This window comes from Aegilops tauschii, chromosome 1 (assembly GCF_002575655.3).
Source record: "Aegilops tauschii subsp. strangulata cultivar AL8/78 chromosome 1, Aet v6.0, whole genome shotgun sequence".
Classification (NCBI taxonomy): domain Eukaryota; kingdom Viridiplantae; phylum Streptophyta; class Magnoliopsida; order Poales; family Poaceae; genus Aegilops; species Aegilops tauschii.
Genome location: NC_053035.3, coordinates 65,080,898 through 65,102,397, shown reverse-complemented (window position 1 = coordinate 65,102,397; position 21,500 = coordinate 65,080,898). Strand labels below are relative to the sequence as shown.

The 21,500-nt window shown below is 40.3% G+C and overlaps 2 protein-coding genes across 2 annotated transcripts; one reads left to right on the top strand and one right to left on the bottom strand.

Moving 5' to 3' along the window:
• Window positions 1–521: 521 nt before the first annotated feature.
• On the bottom strand, window positions 522–4,910 carry LOC109765586 (uncharacterized). Its single transcript, XM_020324377.3, has 3 exons — window positions 2,340–4,910; window positions 1,686–1,730; window positions 522–891 (listed from the first exon to the last, which is right to left on the bottom strand). Exons 1-3 carry the CDS (start codon window positions 4,812–4,814, stop codon window positions 796–798), a joined length of 2,616 nt encoding a protein of 871 aa, XP_020179966.2. The 5' UTR covers window positions 4,815–4,910; the 3' UTR covers window positions 522–795.
• Window positions 4,911–5,268: 358 nt separating this feature from the next.
• LOC109765590 (uncharacterized) lies at window positions 5,269–5,862 on the top strand. The gene is made up of 2 exons (XM_020324380.1): window positions 5,269–5,642; window positions 5,778–5,862. The coding sequence occupies exons 1-2, from the start codon at window positions 5,269–5,271 to the stop codon at window positions 5,860–5,862; spliced, it is 459 nt and encodes a 152-aa protein (XP_020179969.1).
• Window positions 5,863–21,500: the final 15,638 nt, after the last annotated feature.

The window sequence follows — 21,500 nt, the reverse complement described above, 5'->3', positions numbered from 1 at the left end:
AACGAAAAAGTGACAGAATTCAGAAAATTCATATGATTTTGGTCTAGGTGATGGACCGATAGGCGATAGCTTCTGGATAGCTTTAGAACCAAGCAAATTACCTTTTGGAAAAGTCAAAACACGCGATGATTAACAGAGAGCGATTTGAGAACTGAGATGGACCGGCAGCGGTTCTGCTGGAAAATTGTTGGGCTGTGTATGCATGTGGTGTGGATGTGGTCTGGTCGTTGTCGATTTTGCTTGGGAAAGTCCAAATTTACTGCTGAGAACGGGTGAAGCATGGCTTACTTGACCCAGCCGTCCAAGAGGGAGACGGTTCAACAACCATCATCAATCGTCATCTTTCTTTGTCTTGGTTCTTTTTTGTTTCGACTCATGCGACTTGTATGCAGTATTCTCTTTGGACACGTATACTTGCCAGTGTGCAGTGAAATTTGCACCACCAATTCCCTAAAAGAACACAGGAAGAGAATATTTATAAAAATCCGTGGGACCATGGCTTTGCACATGATGAACCGACAACAACTCTCAAAACAGGTTTTCGCCCCGCTTTATTATGAATAAAACAACCGACATGTCTATGCAACAAGTTCAAGTACCACACTGAAAATCGAGTACTCTGCTGGGACAACAACTCAAACATGCCCATAAAAAGCTAAAAAGAAAGATGAAAAAAAGACCACCAAGTGAGTGACAGTGTTTTGATACTTGAATTCTGCCTTCTATAAAGCTATGGTACACTTAGACGTACTCTCGAAAAAGAAAAAAGACCAAGTGGCCGGAAGCTTAGCAGATCTACGACGAAGCAAGACGGCGTGCAATAGCAGTCAACGTATCCATGATGAATCCAAACCGGTCATGATCCCACTGTCTAGAGACCGGGTGCGAATGCTGCAAAAATGCAAGGAATTTAAAGATAGAGTCAGATCGTCTAAGGAAGATCCGGTCAATCACCATCTTGTTACACGTCGTCCACAAATTCCAAGCTAGCGCCGCGAACATAGCTAGAAGAGGCGTCTCCTCCCAGTCTAGTTGGTACGAGTTTATAGGAGGTCTAGGGCCTCCCAATCAGACCCTAGAGCCTCACAGACAAAGCTCCACAGGAATATCACCGTAATGCAACAAAAGATGTGCGTCCCCGTCAACACCATAAAAGGGGCACAACCCATCACCAAGGTCGTGCCGCTTGAGCAGCTCCGTCCCATATGGGAGGTGATCCCGTAGCAATTGCCAAACACAAATCTTGATCTTCAATGGTATGGGCGCTTTCCATAGTGGAAAAGTCCACAACAGGGGCAACCATTAGCATAAGGCATGGTATGCCGAGCCAACCGAGAAGATACCGGAGGGGGTCAACCGCCAAGACAAGGTGTCTGGATAATCTGCGAGCACCGACGGGAGGGCGGCCCACAAGTTGGCCCACTCAATGGACTCCATGGGCCCAAATGTCCGTAGGAACAAGATGTTCTACTGGCCACTTTGGGCGCCGTGGAAACCAATGCCATTGAGGATTCGAGCACATAGCAAACACATTAGGAAACTTCGTACACAGTGAAGCGCCTCCAACCCACGGGCCAAGCCAGAAATTCTAGTGCAGCTCATGTTCGATCTGCTGGATGAATTTTCAGAATCAAAACCCTTCCCTGCGCTCACAAGCAAGAATGTGTCGCCCTGCAGATACTTACCCTAGACCAGCTGCAACCATAGACCCTTCCCTCCCCACGTTGTATCTGTCAGACACATCTAAGCATAAGGGCTACATTCATGCGACGAGACGCAAGAATGCCAATCTCGCCCAAGTCTTTTGGCATGCACACATTGGCCCACATGACCATAAGGTATTTTTGTCGGCCATCCGTCGCTTTCCAAAAAAAATGAGAGAGGTCTTTGTCAAAAGAGCTATGGACCCCTTCCGGCAAGATATATAACCCCATCATATACATGGGAAGACTAAATAGAGAGGGATGAATAAGAACGGTCTTACTCCCTTTGGACTTAAAGCGATTGCACCATGGCTCCGACCTAGACGTGGATTTTTTTTCTACTACATTTCCCACCATATTTTTTGATAAAGAACAATATAAGTTTTATGGCGTACTTATACATTTGTTAGTCAATCTACGGTCAAAATTTGACACAAAATATGAAGGGGCCAATAAATCTAGATGGAGATAGTATGCAACAACATATATATTTTTAAGGAATACAGATCCTATATATGATACAAAGAGTAAAGAAAAATATACGTAGAATCCTATACATATCCTACACTCAAGTACAAAGGCTACATAACGATATATAGACACACATTAACGAAACGCTCTGCGTCTTTTCATAACCTTATCTTGAAGCAGGCGATCTACACAACAGAAAACATAAGTCCTCCACGTCTTGAAGAAAACTAGAGACCCCAACCACAACCAAAATCCAAGGACGAGTCCAGCAATTATAGAGTAGTAGAAATACACGGTTTCAAGTTCTGTGTCCCGTGTTTCCACAGTAGCCGAAGAACCTTTGGAGCATGCGACCAATGGATATCCGCAAAGCCCAGAATTGTTGTTGTAAATGGAAGGGTCGTCCAGTGTTTGTAGCTGATTCCCAGTTGGTATCTCGCCAGAGAGATTATTATTGGAGAGATTGAGGGAACTAAGAGACGGCAGTTTCGAGATGCTCGAAGGAATTGCACCAGATAATTCATTCCATGAGCAGTCAAGGGATTCCAGAAGTTTGAGATCACCAATGTTTTCAGGGATGTGGCCTGACAAATGGTTCCTTGACAGATTCAGAAACCGGAGGCCCTGGAGATTTGCTAGCTCGGTTGGAATCTCACCAGAGAGCGAATTGCCTGATAAATCGATACCTATCATAAGTGCAATCGTCCCTAGGAATGTGTAGCTCCTCATCTTCCAGTTCACATCGATCCGTTCTACAAAATTCATCTGAGCATCTAGATGTAAAATTTGCTGGTGGATTAGTGAAGTCATGTTGAATTCTGTCTGTGGTTTCATCATGGATGTTAAATTGGCAAGCAAACCCTGCGGTATGGGACCTGGAAATTGGTTGGCAGCTAGGTCGAGTAGTTGGAGATGGGAGAGCTGTGACAGTTGCAAGGGAATGCTACCACTAAACGAGTTCGACCGCAGCCGGAGAATCCTCAGGAAAGGAAGACTTGATCCTATCCATGATGGAATTTGGCTGGAAAAGTGGTTCCCACCGATATCAAGGACAATGAGCTGCTTACACTTCTTCAGTATAGTTGGGAACCCACCTGTGAGTCTGTTATTTGCCAAATGCAATGATTCCAACGATGATAAATTAGCGGACCCAGCTGACGGAACCTTCCCGGAGAAACCATTGCCTGACAAATCTAGGAACAATAGATCCTCCAAGTCCCACAGGCAGTTAGGGAGCTCCCCTGACAATTGGTTGCTAGATAAATCCAACAGTGCCAATGATGCGATTTGGCAAAATGTCCGAGGGAAGCTTCCCAAGAAACTATTGTTGGCAAAGGCAGCTGAGAGCAATTTCTTACTGGCAATGCTTGGGATTGTACCAGTGAACTTGTTGTTACTGAAGTCAAGACTGTACAGATCCTTGAGCGATGAAATAGTTGCAGGTAGCTCACCCTCGAGCTGGTTACCGTTGAGATCAAGGTTTTGTAGTAAGGACATACTACCAATTTCAGGGGGCACCAAGCCAGTGAGGCCGTTGAAGGACAGAGCCATGACGACAAGCAGCTTGAGGTTTCCGATAGAAGCAGGGATCGGTCCGGATAGCGAGTTCCTCCCCAAATCCAGAAACTGGAGGCCCGTCAAGCTGCCGATCTCCGCCGGGATGACGCCGGTAAGGTTGTTGGCCTCAAGCGCCAAGAACCGCAGCTTGCCTGCTTTGCCGATCTCCGGCGGTATGCTTCCGGTGAACGAGTTGTAGTGCAGGAAGAACAGAGTTACCTCAGGCCAGCTAGTGAAGAGGTCAGGAGGAATAACACCCGAGAGGTTGTTTCTTGACAGGTAGAGCTCCCTCATCTTGGCCATCCCGGCGAAGGACGGTGGCAGCTCGCCGGAGAGGCTGTTCCTGGACAGGTCCAAGAAGGTGAGAGCTCTCAGGCGCCCCAACTCCGTCGGAATCGTGCCCACGAGCCGCACGGCCTGCAGGTCCAGCCGCCGCAGCGCGGCGAGCTTGGCGAGGGACCCCGGGATCCGCCCACCGAGCGGGTTGTTGCGGAGGACAAGAGCTCGCGGGCCGCGCAGCGTCCCGAGCGCCGCCGGTATGCCGCCGGTGAGGTTGTTGCTCGAAAGGTCGAGCGAGGCAAGCGAGGCCAGGAGGGAGACGTTGGCGGGGATGGCGCCCGCGAGATGGTTGCCGCTGAGGTTGAGGCTTGCGAGCGCCGGCAACGCGGAGAAATCCAAGGCGTCGAGCGTGCCTGCGACCCCGGCCCCCGGAACCGTGAGCGCGGCGATACGGCCGGCCGCGTTGCACGCGACGCCGGACCAAGAACCGCACGGGAAGCTGGCCGGCGACCATGACGAGAGCGGAGAGGAGGCGTTTGCGTCGGAGAACGTCAGAGTGGACTTCCATGTCAGAAGCGCTTTGGCTTCAGCAGCTTCGCTTGAGGGAGAGACGGCGCCGCATGTGCATGCCAGTAGCAGGAGCAAGAGGAGACGAGCTTTGGTGCTCGTTGCTCTGGATTCCATGGCATCCGGCTGCAGTTTGTCTGGGGAGCAAGAGCAACTCGAGGGGTGATTTGCTCCATTCTCCCCGCGTATCGTCGAGATGGATTGGCGACGATTTTTCAGACGAGCAGCGAATGCCATCGTCTGACGAAAAATGGTTGAGCTATCTAATGTGGGCTGGTCGTTGTCGATTTCCTGAAGGCAAGTCCGAACTTGTTGAAGTGTTCTTGAGAACAAGTGGAGTGGCTTAATTGACTCAGACGTCCAAGATGGAGACGGTTACCCGAGGAGGCGCAAACTCATTTTGCGCGGTTAGGTCATCTACACGAGAGCATCTCCAACAGCCGCGTCAAAAGACGCGCGCGGTAAACTGGCTTTTTAGCGCGCGTGGGACGTTTTCGCGCGCTCCAGCGGTGGCGGGAAACTTGCGCGCGGGAAACGATTGCACGCGCGCGGGAAAAGGCGGCAGCTCGCGCGCTAGATTTGGCGCACCGCGTCCGGCGCGCCTATAAAATTGCAACGCCCTCTGCCGCTCTCTCATCGCTCCCTCTACAGCTTTCTCTCCTTGCCGCCAACACGACACCACCGTGCCACCATGCCGCCTCGCCGCCGGGGAGCTTCGGGCTACCGCGGCGTCCGCGTGCGTCCGTCCGGCAACTACTCCGCCGAGATTCGGACGGGCGGCGGCGTGCGCCTTGGCCTCGGAACCTTTGACACCGGCCAGGATGGCGCCCGCGCATACGCCACTGCGGCGTGGCGCCTCCGGCGGTCCTGTTGGGACATGAACTTCGCCGACGTGGCGACGCGGGAGCGGGCACAGGAGTTGGCGCCTTTCCCGAGGCTTATCACCGACGAGGATCGTCGCAAGAACCGAAGGCGGGAGCGCCGTCTCAGCCTGGCCGAGATGGACGAGGAAGCCATGGCGCTGTGGAGCCAACGCTTCCCGCAAGACATCATCAACGAGGAACAGTTCTTTGCTGAGAGGAGGATGGAGAGGGCGAAGAGGAGGGAGGAGCGAGCCGCCTATCGCGAGGACAAGCGAACGCGGAAGGCGGTCGCTAAATACAACATCGCGCTAGGAGATGCGTCCTCCTGGGACTCCAGCGACGAGCAGTTCCTTAACGCCAAATCTCAGACGTCGGAGGAGGACATCACCGAGGCAGAGTCCGAGTCAGAGAATGACGAGTAGTAGTAGTTTTTCGTTTTATTTTGTATCGTAGAAGCAGGCTATGTGACGAACTATCTCCATATTTTTACTATCGGAATCAAATATGTATCGAATCGTAGTTCACATAGTAGGCGTAAAAGAAAAAAACAAATGAAATATAGCGTGCCTGCTGGCGGGTGCGCTTTATTTTATGGCGGCCGCTGGAGCCAGCGCACCACCGCACGCAAAAGCTGGCTCACCCAGCACTGTATTCTGATTTTTAGCGCGTCGCGCATTGCGCGACTGTTGGAGATGCTCTGAAGCCATCCATTTTTTCAGATTCATGAAACTGTATGGCCCACCTATATGCATAGCACTAGTACTCCCTTCATCCGGAAATACTTGTCATCAAAATGGATAAGAGGGGATGTATGTAGACGTATTTTAATTCTAGATACATCTCTTTTTATCTATTTTGATAACAAGTATTTTCAGATGAAGGGAGTATATTTTTTGTATCTTTATTTTAAGTTAAATCAGTGGCAGCATAATGGACCCTAAACTACAACTTCTGTCAGGGACGGTATGCATGCAAGTCTCTCCTCTTACTCTACCTGCGGAACAAATCCATATACTTTATTTCCTCTTACACAATTTAAATCAACCATATCTTTTAAACTATAGACTCGTTTTGAAACTTTTCATATATTTGGACTCCTGGCGTCAAGAACTTTAAAACTTGATCAATTTTCGATATATTTCAAAAACATTTAATTTTTGACATTTCACATTTCATATGTGAAATAAACCCATTTCACTAGAAAAATCTAAAACAACCCTATTTCACTAGAAATATGTGAAAATAACATTTCTCACACAAACCTATTAAACACAAATATGAAACTCAAATGTCAACTTGTGAAACTAATTATTTGGAAGTATGTAACATTTTTATTTCAAAATAGTAAAATAAGTTATTTCATAAATGTGCAATTGAAATAGATGTGATTTTTCTGAAAGAAGCCAGTGAAAAGTAAAATACACCTACTGAAAGTGAAAAAAATGTGAAACTAAAATTTCAACTTGTGAAAATAACATTTTTCACATAAACCTATTAAACCCAAATATGAAACCCACATGTCAACTTGTGAAACTAATTATATGGAAATGTGTAACATTTTTTATTTCAAACGAATAAAATAAGTTATTTCATAAATGTGCAATTGAGATAGATATGATTTTTCTGAGAGAAGCCAGTGAAAAGTAAAACGCACCTACTGAAAATGAAAAAGATGTGAAACTAAAATCCCAACTTGCAAAAATAACAATTTTCACATAAACCTATTAAACCCAAATATGAAACTTAAATGTCAACTTGTGAAACTATTATTTGGAACTGTGCAACATTTTTATTTCAAGAGAGTAAAAAAAGTTATTTCAATGTGCAATTGAAATAGATGTGTTTTTTGTGAAAGAAGTCAATGAAAAGTAAATTGCACCTACTGAAAGTGAGAAAAAAATGTGAAATTAAAATCTCAACTTGTGAAAATAACATTTTCACATAAACCTATTAAACCAAATATGAAACTCAAATGTCAACTTGTGAAACTGATTATTTGGAAGTGTGTAACATTTTTATTTCAAAAGAGTAAAATAAGTTATTTCATAAATGTGCAATTGAAATAGATGTGATTTTTATGAAATAAGCCAGTGAAAAGTAAAATGCACGTACTGCAAGTAAAAAAAATGTGAAACTAAAATCTCAAGTTGTGAAAATAACATTTTTCACATAAACCAGTTAAACCCAAATATGAAACTCAAATGTCAACTTGTGAAATTAATTATTTGGAAGTGTGTAATATTTTAATTTGAAAAGACTAAAACAAGTTATTTCATCAATGTTCAGTTGAAATAGATGTGATTTTCGTGAAAGAAGCCAGTAAAAAAATAAAATGCACCTACTGAAATTGAAAAAAAATGTGAAACTAAAATCTCAACTTGTGAAAAATAAAAAATTTCGCGTAAACCTATTAAACCAAAATATGAAACTCAAATGTCAACTTGTGAAACTAATTATTTGGAAGTGTGTAATATTTTATTTCAAAAGAGTAAAATCAGTTATTTGATAAATGTGCAATTGAATTACATGTGATTTTTGTGAAAGAAGCCAGTGAAAAGTAAAAAAAGCACCTACCGAAAGTGAAAAAAAAAGTGAAACTAAAATCTCAACTTGTGAAAATAACATTTTTTACATAAAAACTATTGAACCCAAAAATGAAACTCAAATGTCAACTTCCGAAACTAATTATTTGGAAGTGTGTAAATTTTTTTTATTTCAAAAGAGTAAAATAAGTTCTTTATGAAATGTGCAATTGAAATAGATGTGATTTTTGTGAAAGAAGCCAGTGAAAAGTAAAATGCACCTATTGAAAGCGATAAAAAATGTGAAACTAAAATCTCAACTTGTGTAAATAACCATTTTTTACAAAAGTTGTTTAAACCCAAATATGAAACTCAAATGTCAACTTGTGAAACTAATTATTTGGAAGTGTGTAAAATTTTTATTTCAAAAGAGTAAAATAAGTTACTTCGTAAATGTCCAACTGAAATATATGTGATTTTTATGAAATAAGCCAGTGAAAAGTAAAATGCACATACTACAAGTGAAAAAAATGTGAAACTAAAATCTAATAAGAGTATTCACATAAAACTAAAAAACCCAAATATGAAACTCAAATGTCAATTTGTGAAACTAATTATTTGGAAGCGTGTAACATTTTTATTTCAAAAGAGTAAAATAAGTTATTTGATAAATGTCCAATTGAAATAGATGTAATTTTTGTGAAAGAAGCCAGTGAAATGTAAAATGCACCTACTAAAAGGAAAAATATGTGAAACTAAAATCTCAACTTGTGAATATGACATTTTTCACATAAACCAATTAAACCCAAATATGAAACTCTAATGTCAACTTGTGAAACAAATTATTTCTAACTGTGTAACATTTTTATTTCAAAAGAGTAAATAAGTTATTTCGTAAATGTGCAATTGAAATAGATGTGATTTTTGTGAAAGAAGTAAGTGAAAAGTAAAATGCACCTACTAAAAGTGAAAAAAAATGTGAAACTCGAATCTCAACTTGTGAAAATAACATTTTTGGCATAAACCTATTAAACCCAAATATGGAACTCAAATGTCAACTTGTGAAATTAGTTATTTGGAAGTGCGCAACATTTTTATTTCAAAAGAGTAAAAAAACATTATTTCATAAATGTTCAATTGAAATAGATGTGATTTTTGTTAAAGAAGACAGTGAAAAGTAAAATGCACCTACTGAAATTAAAAAAATGTGCAACTAAAATCTCAACTTCTGAAAATAACATTTTTTTACATAAACCTATTAAACCCAAATATGAAACTCAAATGTCAACGGATGAAACTAATCATTTGGAAGAGTGTAACATTTTTATTTCAAAAGAGTAAAAAAATGTTATTTCATAAATGTGCAATTTAAATAGATGTGATTTTTTTGAAAGAAGCCAACGAAAAGTAAAATGCAGCTATTGACAGTAAAAAAAGTGTAACTAAAATCTCAACTTGTGAAACTAATTATTTAGAAGTGTGTAATATTTTTATTTCAAAAGAGTAAAAAAACATTATTTCATGAATGTGCAATTGAAATATATGTGATTTCTGTTAAAGAAGCCGGTGAAAAGTGAAATGCACCTACTGGAAGTGAAAAAAAATGTGAAACTAAAATCTCAACTTGTGAAAATAACATTTTTTACATAAACCTATTGAACCTAATATGAAACTCAAATATCAACTTGTGAAACTAATCATTTGGAAGAGTGTAACATTTTTATTTCAAACGAGAACAAAATGTTATTTCATAAACGTGCAATTGAAATAAAAATGTGATTTTTGTGAAAGAAGCCCGCGAAAAGCAAAATGAACCTATTGACAGTGAAAAAATGTAAAACTAAAATCTCAACTTGTGAAAATAACATTTTTCACATAAATCTATTAAAGCCAAATATGAAACTCAAATGTCAACTTGTGAAACTAATCATTTGGAAGAGTGTAACATTTTTATTTTAAAAGAGTAAAAAAAATATTATTTCAGAAATGTGCAATTTAAATAGATGTGATTTTTGTCAAAGAAGACAGCGAAAAGTAAAATGTGCCTATTGACAGTAAAAAAATGTGAAACTAAAATCTCAACTTGTGAAACTAATTATTTGGAAGTGTGTAACATATTTATTTCAGAGGAGGAAAAAGAAACATTATTTCATAAATATGCAATTGCAATAGATGTTATTTTTGTTAAAGAAGCCAGTGAAAAGTAAAATGCACCTACTGAACGTGAAAAATTGTTAAACTAAAATCTCAACTTGTGAAAATTACATTGTTTACATAAACCTATTAAACCCAAATATGAAACTCAAATGTCAACTTGTGAAACTAATCATTTGGAAGAGTGTAACATTTTTATTTCAAAAGAGTGAAAAAATGTTATTTCATAAATGTGCAATTGAAATAGATGTGATTTTTGTGAAATAAGCGAGCGAAAAGTAAAATGTACCTATTGACAGTGAAAAAAATGTGAAACTAATTATTTGGAAGTGTGTAACACTTTTATTTCAAAAGAGTAAAAAACATTATTTCATAAATATGCAATTCAAATAGATTTGATTTTTGTGAAAGGAGTCAATGAAAAGTAAAATGCACCTACTTAAAGTGAAAAAAATGTGAAACTAAAATCTCAACTTGTGAAAATAACATTTTTTTTACATAAACATATGAAAACTAAATATGAAACTCAAATGTCAATTTGTGAAACTAATCATTTGGCAGAGTGTAACATTTTTATTTCAAAAGAGTTAAAAAAATGTTATTTCATAAATGTGGAATCGAAAATAGATGTGATTTTTGTGAAAAAGCCAATGAAAAGTAAAATGCACCTATTGAAGGTGAAAAAATGTGAAACTAAAATCTCAACTGCCAACTTGTGAAACTAATTATTTGGAACTGTGCAATATTTTTTTATTTCAAAAACATTTGATTTTTCAACATTTCACATTTCATATGTGAAATAAACCCATTTCGCTAGAAAAATTTAAAACAAACCTATTTCACTAGAAATACATGAAAATACCATTTTTCACACAAACCTATTAAACCCAAATATGAAACTCAAATGTCAACTTGTGAAACTAATTATTTGTAAGTGTGTAACATTTTTATTTCAAAAGAGTAAAATAAGTTATTTCATAAATGTGCAATTGAAATAGATGTGATTTTTGTGAAAGAAACCAGTGAAAAGTAAAATGCACCTACTGAAAGTGAAAAGAATGTGAAACTAAAATATCAACTTGTGAAAATAACATTTTTTACATAAACCGATTAAACCCAAATATGAAACTCCAATGTCAACTTGTGAAACTAATTAACATTTTTATTTCAAAAGAGTAAAATAAGTTAGTTCGAAAATACGCAATTGAAATAGATGTGATTTTTGTGAAAGAATCCAGTGAAAAATAAAATGCACCTACTGAAATTGGAAAAAAAATGTGAAACTAAAATCTCAACTTGTGAAATTGAAGATTATGACATGTATAACAGTTTACTCAAAAAGAGCGATATATGCTTTTTCAGTAAAGTGAAATTGAAATAGATGTAATTTTTGTGAAACAAACTAGTGCAAAGTGAAATGTAGGTTCTGAAAGTCGGAAATAAAAAGTGAAACTGAATGTCAACTTGTGAAATTGAAAATTTTGAAATGTGTAATGGTTTATTTTAAAAGAGTGAAATATGCTATTTCAATAGCGTGAAATTGAAATAGAGTTGATTTTTGGGAAACAAACCAGTGCAAAGTGAAATGTAGGTTCTGAAAGTAAAAAACTATATCAAGTGAAATGACAACTTGTGAAAATGATTATTTCAAAATGTGTAACAGTTTATTTCAAGAGTGTGAAACATGTTATTTCAAAAATGCGCAATTGAAATACATGTCATTTCTATGAAAAAAGCCAAAGTAAAATGAAATGTAGGTTCCAAAAATGAAAGACATTATGAAACTGAAATGTCAACTTGTGAAATCGTTTTTCCGAATGTGAAACGAATTATTTTAAAATAGTGAAATATTTTCTTTAAAAAATGTGCAATTGAAATAGATATGATTTTTCTGAAACACGCCAGTGGAAAATGAAATGTAAGTTTAGAAAGTGAAAAACAACATGAAGCAAAAATATCAACTTGTGAAAATGATTGAAATCATTTTATTTAAAAGATTTCAAGCGAGTGAAATATGTTTAATGAATTTTAAACTTATTTAAAATGTATTCAAAATCGGTCTTGTTTTAAAGTTCAAATATATAAATAGTTTTCAAACTGGAATATTGATTTAAAAGATATGAACGACTTAAGTTAGCAATCGTAAAATAAATGGATAGGTTTGTCTGGGAGAGAGAAGAGAGAGAATGGCAGCGCATGCATGCAACCGTGGTGCACCATCTGACTAAAAAGCATGGGGACCTACTGTATCATTTGACATGCGCACGGTGTATTGCAGTGTATTTTATCTGAAAAATGGTTCACGTGTTATACATTTTCTCGCACATGACTCTTCAACACTCAATAAACGGCTAGAGATCTGCCACTACCTGGCGTTAACGCGCAATTTTCCGTTTTGCTCAACGAGGTCTTGTGTGCTAACTAAGTCGCTAGCAACGTTACTGCAGAGGTCTCCTCTTCCGACGACGTTGCTCACGCTCAATCCGCTGATGGGAAAGTCATCTTGATCGTTTGCGGTACATACTGAAAACAATCTCACCTTCCATCGATGGCTTTAAGATTCGGGCGATAAACGTCTATTATTCTCCCCTTTTTGATATACAGACTGAATACCATGCCTAATACAACAGTTTGATCCCACCATTCTCCTTTCGTATGGCAGGGATAGAAGCGGTGGCAGCATGTGACAGCCCGCTCTCTCTTCTCTCACACATAAATTCATCCTTTTGTTTCATCTTAGCTAAATTAAATTGTCCATATCATTTAAACTATAAATTAATATTTGAAATAATTTATATATTTGAACTCCTGGCGACGAAAGCTTTAGAACTAGACCAATCTTGGATACATTTTTTAACACTTTTAAATTTCAACATTTCACATTCCATATGTGAAACAAATCTATTTCACTAGAAAAATATGGAAAACCCTATTTCAATTGAAATGTGTGAAACCAACTTAATTCACTAGAAACCTGTATTAACCCAAATATGAAATTAAAGTGATAGCTTGTGAAACTGATTATTTGGAAATGTGTAACCATTTTTGTCAAAAGAGTGAAACATGTTTTTTTTAAATGCGCAATTGAAATAGATGTTTTTTTTGTGAAACAACCGAGTGAAATGTGAAATGTAGTTCTCAATTATGAAATAGCAACCACGGAAAGTAAAATTATAATGCATCATTGCGAAATTGATTATTTTGAAAATGTGAAACAATCTATTTCAAAATAATGAAATGGTTTATTTAAGAAATGTGCAATTGAAATAGTTGTTTTTTGTGAAACAAGCTACTGAAAGTGACGCGGCTTTTTTGCTCCTAGGTGCATATGCACCCATTGTCGAAAACACACATTTTGAAAAGTTGAAAAATTCGGAACAAAAATCCCGCGTGTATATCCGGACATTTTATGTCCGTTCACAAGGTTTCGGTGAAAAACGACGTTTTTTATGGCTTGTGTAAAAAAGATAAAGAAATGCCTCGTGAATAGTTAGAATGAAGCATCAGAAATTGTCTTTTTTACACAAGCCACAAAAAAATATCGTTTTTCACCGAAACCTTGTGAACGGACATAAAATGTCCGAATATACACGCGGGATTTTTGTTCCGAATTTTTCAACTTTTCGAAATGTGTATTTCGACAATGGGTGCATATGCACGTAGGAGCAAAAGGGAATATCCGAAATGTAAGTCGTAAAGTGTGAAATAGTAGTCACAAAAGTGAAACTGTAATGTATCTGTGTGAAACTGATTATTTGAAAATGTATTTCAAAAGAGTGGAATAGGTTATTTTAGAAATGCGCAATTGAAATATATGTTATATTTGTGAAACAAGCCAATGGAAAGTGAAATGTAAATTCGAAATTTGTGAAATTGTAATGTATCAATGTGAAATTGATTATTTTGAAATGTGAAATGCACACTCGAATTTAAACATGGTTGAAAAATATTCAAGATTGATCTTATTTTAATAGTTTTAGCGCAAGGAGTTCAAATATAAAAAATGTTTCAAAAACAAATATATGGTTTAAAAGATATGAATGTTTTAAATTAGCCAAGGTGAAAGAAATGGTTGGATTTATTGTATGAGAGAAGAGAGAGAGAGAGCGGGTCCGTCACATTACTGTCAATCTTGTATGTGAGCTGTAGTGGTGGGCCAGCCATTGAAATACCAAACATTGCATAAAAATGGAACACTTTTTATACAACACATAAACCAGTATACGATGTGAGGCATTACTAGCTGATTAGAGGAGCGGCTGCCGGTAGGCAGCATCGCCGCGCAAATTTCCGCTTCAATCCGCTGATCTCATGCATCGGGCCAAAGTGGTTTCTAGCGACGCCGGTAAGTAACGGTCAAACATGCATCATGAAGTAAATATGCCCTAGAGGCAATAATAAAGTTGTTATTTATATTTCCTTATATCATGATAAATGTTTATTATTCATGCTAAAATTGTATTAACCGGAAACTTAGTACATGTGTGAATACATAGAGAAACAGAGTGTTAGTAGTATGCCTCTACTTGACTAGCTCGTTAATCAAAGATGGTTAAGTTTTCTAGCCATGGACAAAGAGTTGGCATTTGATAAACGGGATCACATCATTAGGGAATGATGTGATTGACTTGACCCATCCGTTAGCTTAGCACGATGATCGTTTAGTTTGTTGCTATTGCTTTCTTCATAACTTATACATGTTCCTATGACTATGAGATTATGCAACTCCTGAATACCGAAGGAACACTTAGTGTGCTATCAAACGTCACAACGTAACTGGGTGATTATAAGGATGCTCTACAGGTGTCTCCGTTGGTGTTTGTTGAGTTGGCATAGATCGAGATTAGGATTTGTCACTCCGAGTATTGGAGAGGTATCTCTGGGCCCTCTCGATAATGCACATCACTATAAGCCTTGCAAGCATTGTGACTAATGAGTTAGTTGCGGGATGATGCATTACAGAACGAGTAAAGAGACTTGCCGGTAACGAGATTGAACTAGGTATTGAGATACCGACGATCGAATCTCGGGCAAGTAACATACCGATGACAAAGGGAACTACATATGTTGTTGTGCGGTTTGACCGATAAATATCTTCGTAGAATATGTAGGAACCAATATGAGCATCCAGGTTCTGCTATTGGTTATTGACCGGAGATGAGTCTCGGTCATGTCTACATAGTTCTCGAACCCGTAGGGTCCGCACGCTTAACATTCGGTGACGATCAGTATTATGAGTTATGTGTTTTATGTACCAAAGGTTGTTCGGAGTCCCGGATATGATCACGGACATGACGAGGAGTCTCGAAATGGTCAAGCCACGAAGATCGATATATTGGATGACTATGTTTGGACATCGGAATGGTTCCGGGTGAGTTCGGGCATTTACCGGAGTACCGGGGGGTTACCGGAACCCCTCGGGGAGTATATGGGCCCCAATGGGCTTTAGTGGAGAGAGAGGGGCGGCCAGGGCAGGCCGCGCGCCCCCTCCCCCTTGGGTTCGAATTGGACTAGGGAAGGGGGGCGGCGCCCCCTTTCCTTCTCCCTCTCTCCTCCTTCCTTCTCTCCTACTCGAACTAGGGAAGGGGGGATCCTACTCCCAGTGGGAGTAGGACTCCTCCCAGGGCGCGCCATAGAGGGCCGGCCCTCCCCCTCCTCCACTCCTTTATATACGGGGGAAGGGGGCACCCCATAGCCACACAAGTTAATAGTTGTTTTAGCCGTGTGCGGTGCCCTGATACGTCTTCAACGTATCTATAATTTTTTATTGCTTCATGCTATATTATATTCTGTTTTGGATGATTAATGGGCTTTGTTATACACTTTTATAGTATTTTTGGGACTAACCTATTAACCGGAGGCCCAACCCAGAATTGCTGTTTTTTTGCCTATTTCAGAGTTTCGCAGAAAAAGAATATCAAACGGAGTCCAAACGGAATGAAACCTTCGGGAACGTGATTTTCGAAACGAACGTGATCCAGAGGACTTGGACCCCCCTGGGCGCGCCCTCCACCCTCGTGGGGCCCACGTTGCTCCACCGACGTACTTCTTCCTCCTATATATACCTACGTACCCCCAAACCAACAGAAGCATCCACGAAAACCTAATTCCACTGCCGCAACCTTCTGTACCCGTGAGATCCCATCTTGGGGCCTTTTCCGGCGTCCTGACGGAGGGGGCATTGATCACGGAGGGCTTCTACATCAACACCATAGCCTCCCGATGATGTGTGAGTAGTTTACCTCAGACCTTCGGGTCCATAGTTATTAGCTAGATGGCTTCTTCTCTCTTTTTGGATCTCAATACAATGTTCTCCCCCTCTCTCATGGAGATCTATTCGGTGTAATCTTCTTTTGCGGTGTGTTTGTTGAGACCGATGAATTGTGGGTTTATGATCAAGTTTATCTATGAACAATATTTGAATCAGTTTGGTTTGGCCTACTAGATTGATCTTTTTGCAATGGGAGAAGTGCTTAGCTTTGGGTTCAATCTTGCGGTGTCCTTTCCCAGTGACAGTAGGGGCAGCAAGGCACGTATTGTATTGTTGCCATCGAGGATAACAAGATGGGGTTTATATCATATTGCATGAGTTTATCCCTCTACATCATGTGATCTTACTTAAAGCGTTACTCTGTTCTTTTGAACTTAATACTCTAGATGCATGCTGGATAGCGGTCGATGTGTGGAGTAATAGTAGTAGATGCAGGCAGGAGTCGGTCTACTTGTCGCGGACGTGATGCCTATATACATGATCATACCTAGATATTCTCATAACTATGCTCAATTCTGTCAATTGCTCAACAGTAATTTGTTCACCCACCGTAATACTTATGCTCATGAGAGAAGCCACTAGTGAAACCTATGGCCCCCGGGTCTATTTTCCATCATATTAATCTCCCGTCAACAAGCTATTTCTGGCGCCATTTTTATTTTGCTTTCTTTACTTTGCGTCTTTATCACAAAATTACCAAAAATATTATCTTATCATATCTATCAGATCTCACTTTCGTAAGTGACCTTGAAGGGATTGACAACCCCTTTATTGCGTTGGTTGCGAGGATTTTATTTGTTTGTGTAGGTGCGAGGAACTCGTGCGTGGCCTCCTACTGGATTGATACCTTGGTTCTCAAAAACTGAGGGAAATACTTACGCTACTTTACTGCATCACCCTTTCCTCTTCAAGGGAAAACCAACGCAGTGCTCAAGAGGTAGCAAGAAGGATTTCTGGCGCCGTTGCCGGGGAGGCCTACACCAAGTCAAGTCAAGATTTGACTCCCGACAACGAGCCATTTCTGGCGCCGTTGCCGGGGAGTCTACGCAAAAGTCAACATACCAAGTACCCATCACAAACCCTTATCTCCCTCATTACAATATTTGCCATTTGCCTCTCGTTTTCCTCTCCCTCACTTCACCCTTGCCGTTTTATTCGCCCTCTCTTTTCCGTTCACCTCTTTTTCGCTCTCTTCTTATTTGCTCGTGTGTTGGATCGCTTGCTTGTCGTGATGGCTAGTCCCCTATCTTCTCCGTTGTCTCCCGAAAATGATGTTCTTAATTTTAAGCAAAGGGAAGGAGAAAATCTAAAAGACGCTTGGTATAGAATTTGCAATGCTCAAAATAGATATACCAGGAAGCAATCTACTTCCGTTCTTCTCCGCAATTTTTATGTAGACGCTACTCCTTGGTACAGATATATCCTTGATACCATTACCGGAGGGAATTTCTTGGGTAGCAATACTTTTGATTCTTATAATGCTTTGATAGATTTGTTTGGCTCACCCCCTCTTTTGGTTAATGGAACTATGTTAACTTTGGAGCATGTAATGCAAAGACTTGAAATTATTGAAAATAAAGTTGCTACCGTAGAGTTAATTGAAAATTTGGATAAAAAGATCCACAACCAAATTACCCAATATGGATCTAAAGTAGGAGTCACTTTGAAAAATATTAAGGAGAAGGAACCCATAGTTAATGAAAGAATAAATCAGGATTCCACTAGAATCGATAAACTTGAGGGTATTATTACCAACTTGGGAACCGCTTTTTCTTCCGTAAAGAATACTCCAAGTCCTCCAACTAAAATTGCCAAGCTTATGTATGTTCCTAAAAATAAGGGTGAATCCTCTAGCAAGGAAACTGCGGATCTCAAATCTATAAGTATTCATCCCAATCTTTTTGCTATCATTAAGGAACCATTTGCTACAAATGAATTTTTTGATTTTCTGCCTAGAAGTTTGATAATTAATAAAAAGGAAGAAACTCCTGAGGGTGATAGATGTCTCATTAAAGAAATGCCAACCAAAGATGGCAATACCTAGATCTATTCTTGCTCTTATGCCTAGCTAGGGGCGTTGAACGATAGCGCTTGTTGGGAGGCAACCCAATTTTATTTTTATTTTTTTCCTTTTTGCTTCTGTTTAGGAATAAATCTTCGATCTAGCCTCTGGTTAGATGTGTTTTTTGAAGGAAATATGCCCTAGAGGCAATAATAAAGTTATTATTTATTTCCTGATATCATGATAAATGTTTATTATTCATGCTAGTTTTGTATTAACTGGAAACTTGATACATGTGTGAATACATAGACAAACAGAGTGTCACTAGTATGCCTCTACTTGACTAGCTCGTTGATCAAAGATGGTTATGTTTCCTAGCCATAGACATGAGTTGTCATTTGATTAACGGGATCACATCATTAGGAGAATGATGTGATTGACTTGACCCATTCCGTTAGCTTAGCACTCGATCGTTTAGTATGTTGCTATTGCTTTCTTCATGACTTATACATGTTCCTATGACTATGAGATTATGCAACTCCCGTTTACCGGAGGAACACTTTGTGTGCTACCAAACGTCACAACGTAACTGGATGATTATAAAGGTGCTCTACAGGTGTCTCCAAAGGTACTTGTTGGGTTGGCGTATTTCGAGATTAGGATTTGTCACTCCGATTGTCGGAGAGGTATCTCTGGGCCCACTCAGTAATACACATCACTATAAGCCTTGCAAGCATTGTGACTAATGAGTTAGTTGCGGGATGATGTATTACGGAACGAGTAAAGAGACTTGCCGGTAACGAGATTGAACTAGGTATAGAGATACCGACGATCGAATCTCGGGCAAGTAACATACCGATGACAAAGGGAACAACGTATGTTGTTATGCGGTCTGACAGATAAAGATCTTCGTAGAATATGTGGGAACCAATATGAGCATCCAGGTTCCGCTATTGGTTATTGACCGGAGAGGTGTCTCGGTCATGTCTACATAGTTCTCGAACCCGTAGGGCCGCACGCTTAACGTTACGATGACAGTTATATTATGAGTTTATATGTTTTGATGTACCGAAGGTTGTTCGGAGTCCCGGATGTGATCACGGACATGACGAGGAGTCTCGAAATGGTCGAGACATAAAGATTGATATATTGGAAGCCTATGTTTGGACATCGGAAGTGTTCCGGGTGAAATCGGGATTTTTCCGGAGTACCGGGAGGTTACCGGAACCCCCCGGTAACTTAATGGGCCTTATTGGGCCTAGGTGGAAGAGAGGAGAGGAGGCCAGGGCAGGTCCACGCGCCCCTTCCCCCCCAGTCCGAATAGGACAAGGAGAGGGGGCGGCGCCCCCCTTCCTTCCTCCCCTCCACCTCTTTCCCCTCTCTCCTAGTCCAACATGGAAAGGGGGGGGAGTCCTACTCCCGGTAGGAGTAGGACTCCTCCTAGGCGCGCCTCTCCTCCTTGGCCGGCAGCCTCCCCCTTGCACCTTTATATACGGGGGCAGGGGGGCACCTCGAGACACACAATTGATCAACGATCTTTTAGCCGTGTGCGGTGCCCCCCTCCACCATATTACACCTCGATAATATTGTAGCGGTGCTTAGGCGAAGCCCTGCGTCGGTAGAACATCATCATCGTCACCACGCCGTCGTGCTGACGAAACTCTCCCTCAACACTCGGTTGGATCGGAGTTCGAGGGACGTCATCGAGCTGAACGTGTGCTGAACTCGGAGGTGCCGTGCGTTCGGTACTTGATCGGTCCGATCGTGAAGACGTACGACTACATCAACCACGTTGTGTTAACGCTTCCTCTTTCGGTCTACGAGGGTACGTGGACAACACTCTCCCCTCTCGTTGCTATGCATCACCATGATCTTGCGTGTGCATAGGAAATTTTTGAAATTACTACGTTCCCCAATAGTGGCATCCGAGCCTGGTTTAATGCGTTGATGTTATATGCACGAGTAGAACACAAGTGAGTTGTGGGCGATATAAGTCATACTGCTTACCAGCATGTCATACTTTGGTTCGGCGGTATTGTGAGATGAAGCTGCCCGGACCGACATTACGCGTACGCTTACGCGAGACTGGTTTCACCGTTGCGAGCACTCGTTGCTTAAAGGTGACTGGCGGGTGTCTGTCTCTCTCACTTTAGTTGAACCGAGTGTGGCTACGCCCGGTCCTTGCGAAGGTTAAAATAACACCAACTTGACAAACTATCGTTGTGGTTTTGATGCGTAGGTAAGAACGGTTCTTGCTAAGCAAGTAGCAGCCACGTAAAACTTGCAACAACAAAGTAGAGGACGTCTAACTTGTTTTTGCAGGGCATGTTGTGATGTGATATGGTCAAGACATGATGCTGAATTTTATTGTATGAGATGATCATGTTTTGTAACCGAGTTATCAGCAACTGTCAGGAGCCATATGGTTGTCGCTTTATTGTATGCAATGCAATCGCCATGTAATTATTTTACTTTATCACTAAGCGGTAGCGATAGTCGTAGAAGCAATAGTTGGCGAGACGACAACGATGCTACGATGGAGATCAAGGTGTCGCGCCGGTGACGATGGTGATCATGACGGTGCTTCGGAGATGGAGATCACAAGCACAAGATGATGATGGCCATATCATATCACTTATATTGATTGCATGTGATGTTTATCTTTTATGCATCTTATCTTGCTTTGATTGACGGTAGCATTATAAGATGATCTCTCACTAAATTTCAAGATAAAAGTGTTCTCCCTGAGTATGCACCGTTGCCAAAGTTTGTCGTGCCCAGACACCACGTGATGATCGGGTGTGATAAGCTCTACGTCCATCTACAATGGGTGCAAGCTAGTTTTGCACACACAGAATACTCAGGTTAAACTTGACGAGCCTAGCATATGCAGATATGGCCTCGGAACACTGAGACCGAAAGGTCGAGCGTGAATCATATAGTAGATATGATCAACATAGTGATGTTCACCATTGAAAACTACTCCATTTCACGTGATGATCGGTTATGGTTTAGTTGATTTGGATCACGTAATCACTTAGATGATTAGAGGGATGTCTATCTAAGTGGGAGTTCTTAAGTAATATGATTAATTGAACTTAAATTTATCAT

What these genes read in the sequence shown, in the direction of transcription:
- LOC109765590 (XM_020324380.1), top strand. Translation starts at nt 5,269, where the DNA reads ATGCCGCCTCGCCGCCGGGGAGCTTCGGGCTACCGCGGCGTCCGCGTG. An exon ending in GACATCATCAACGAGGAACA is followed by an intron (nt 5,643 to 5,777) that starts GTTCTTTGCTGA and finishes CTGGGACTCCAG; the next exon opens with CGACGAGCAGTTCCTTAACG.
- LOC109765586 (XM_020324377.3), bottom strand. Translation starts at nt 4,814, where the DNA reads ATGGCATTCGCTGCTCGTCTGAAAAATCGTCGCCAATCCATCTCGACG. An exon ending in ATCGCCTGCTTCAAGATAAG is followed by an intron (nt 1,731 to 2,339) that starts GTTATGAAAAGA and finishes TGTGTCTGACAG; the next exon opens with ATACAACGTGGGGAGGGAAG. An exon ending in ATGGTTGCAGCTGGTCTAGG is followed by an intron (nt 892 to 1,685) that starts GTAAGTATCTGC and finishes GCATTTTTGCAG; the next exon opens with CATTCGCACCCGGTCTCTAG.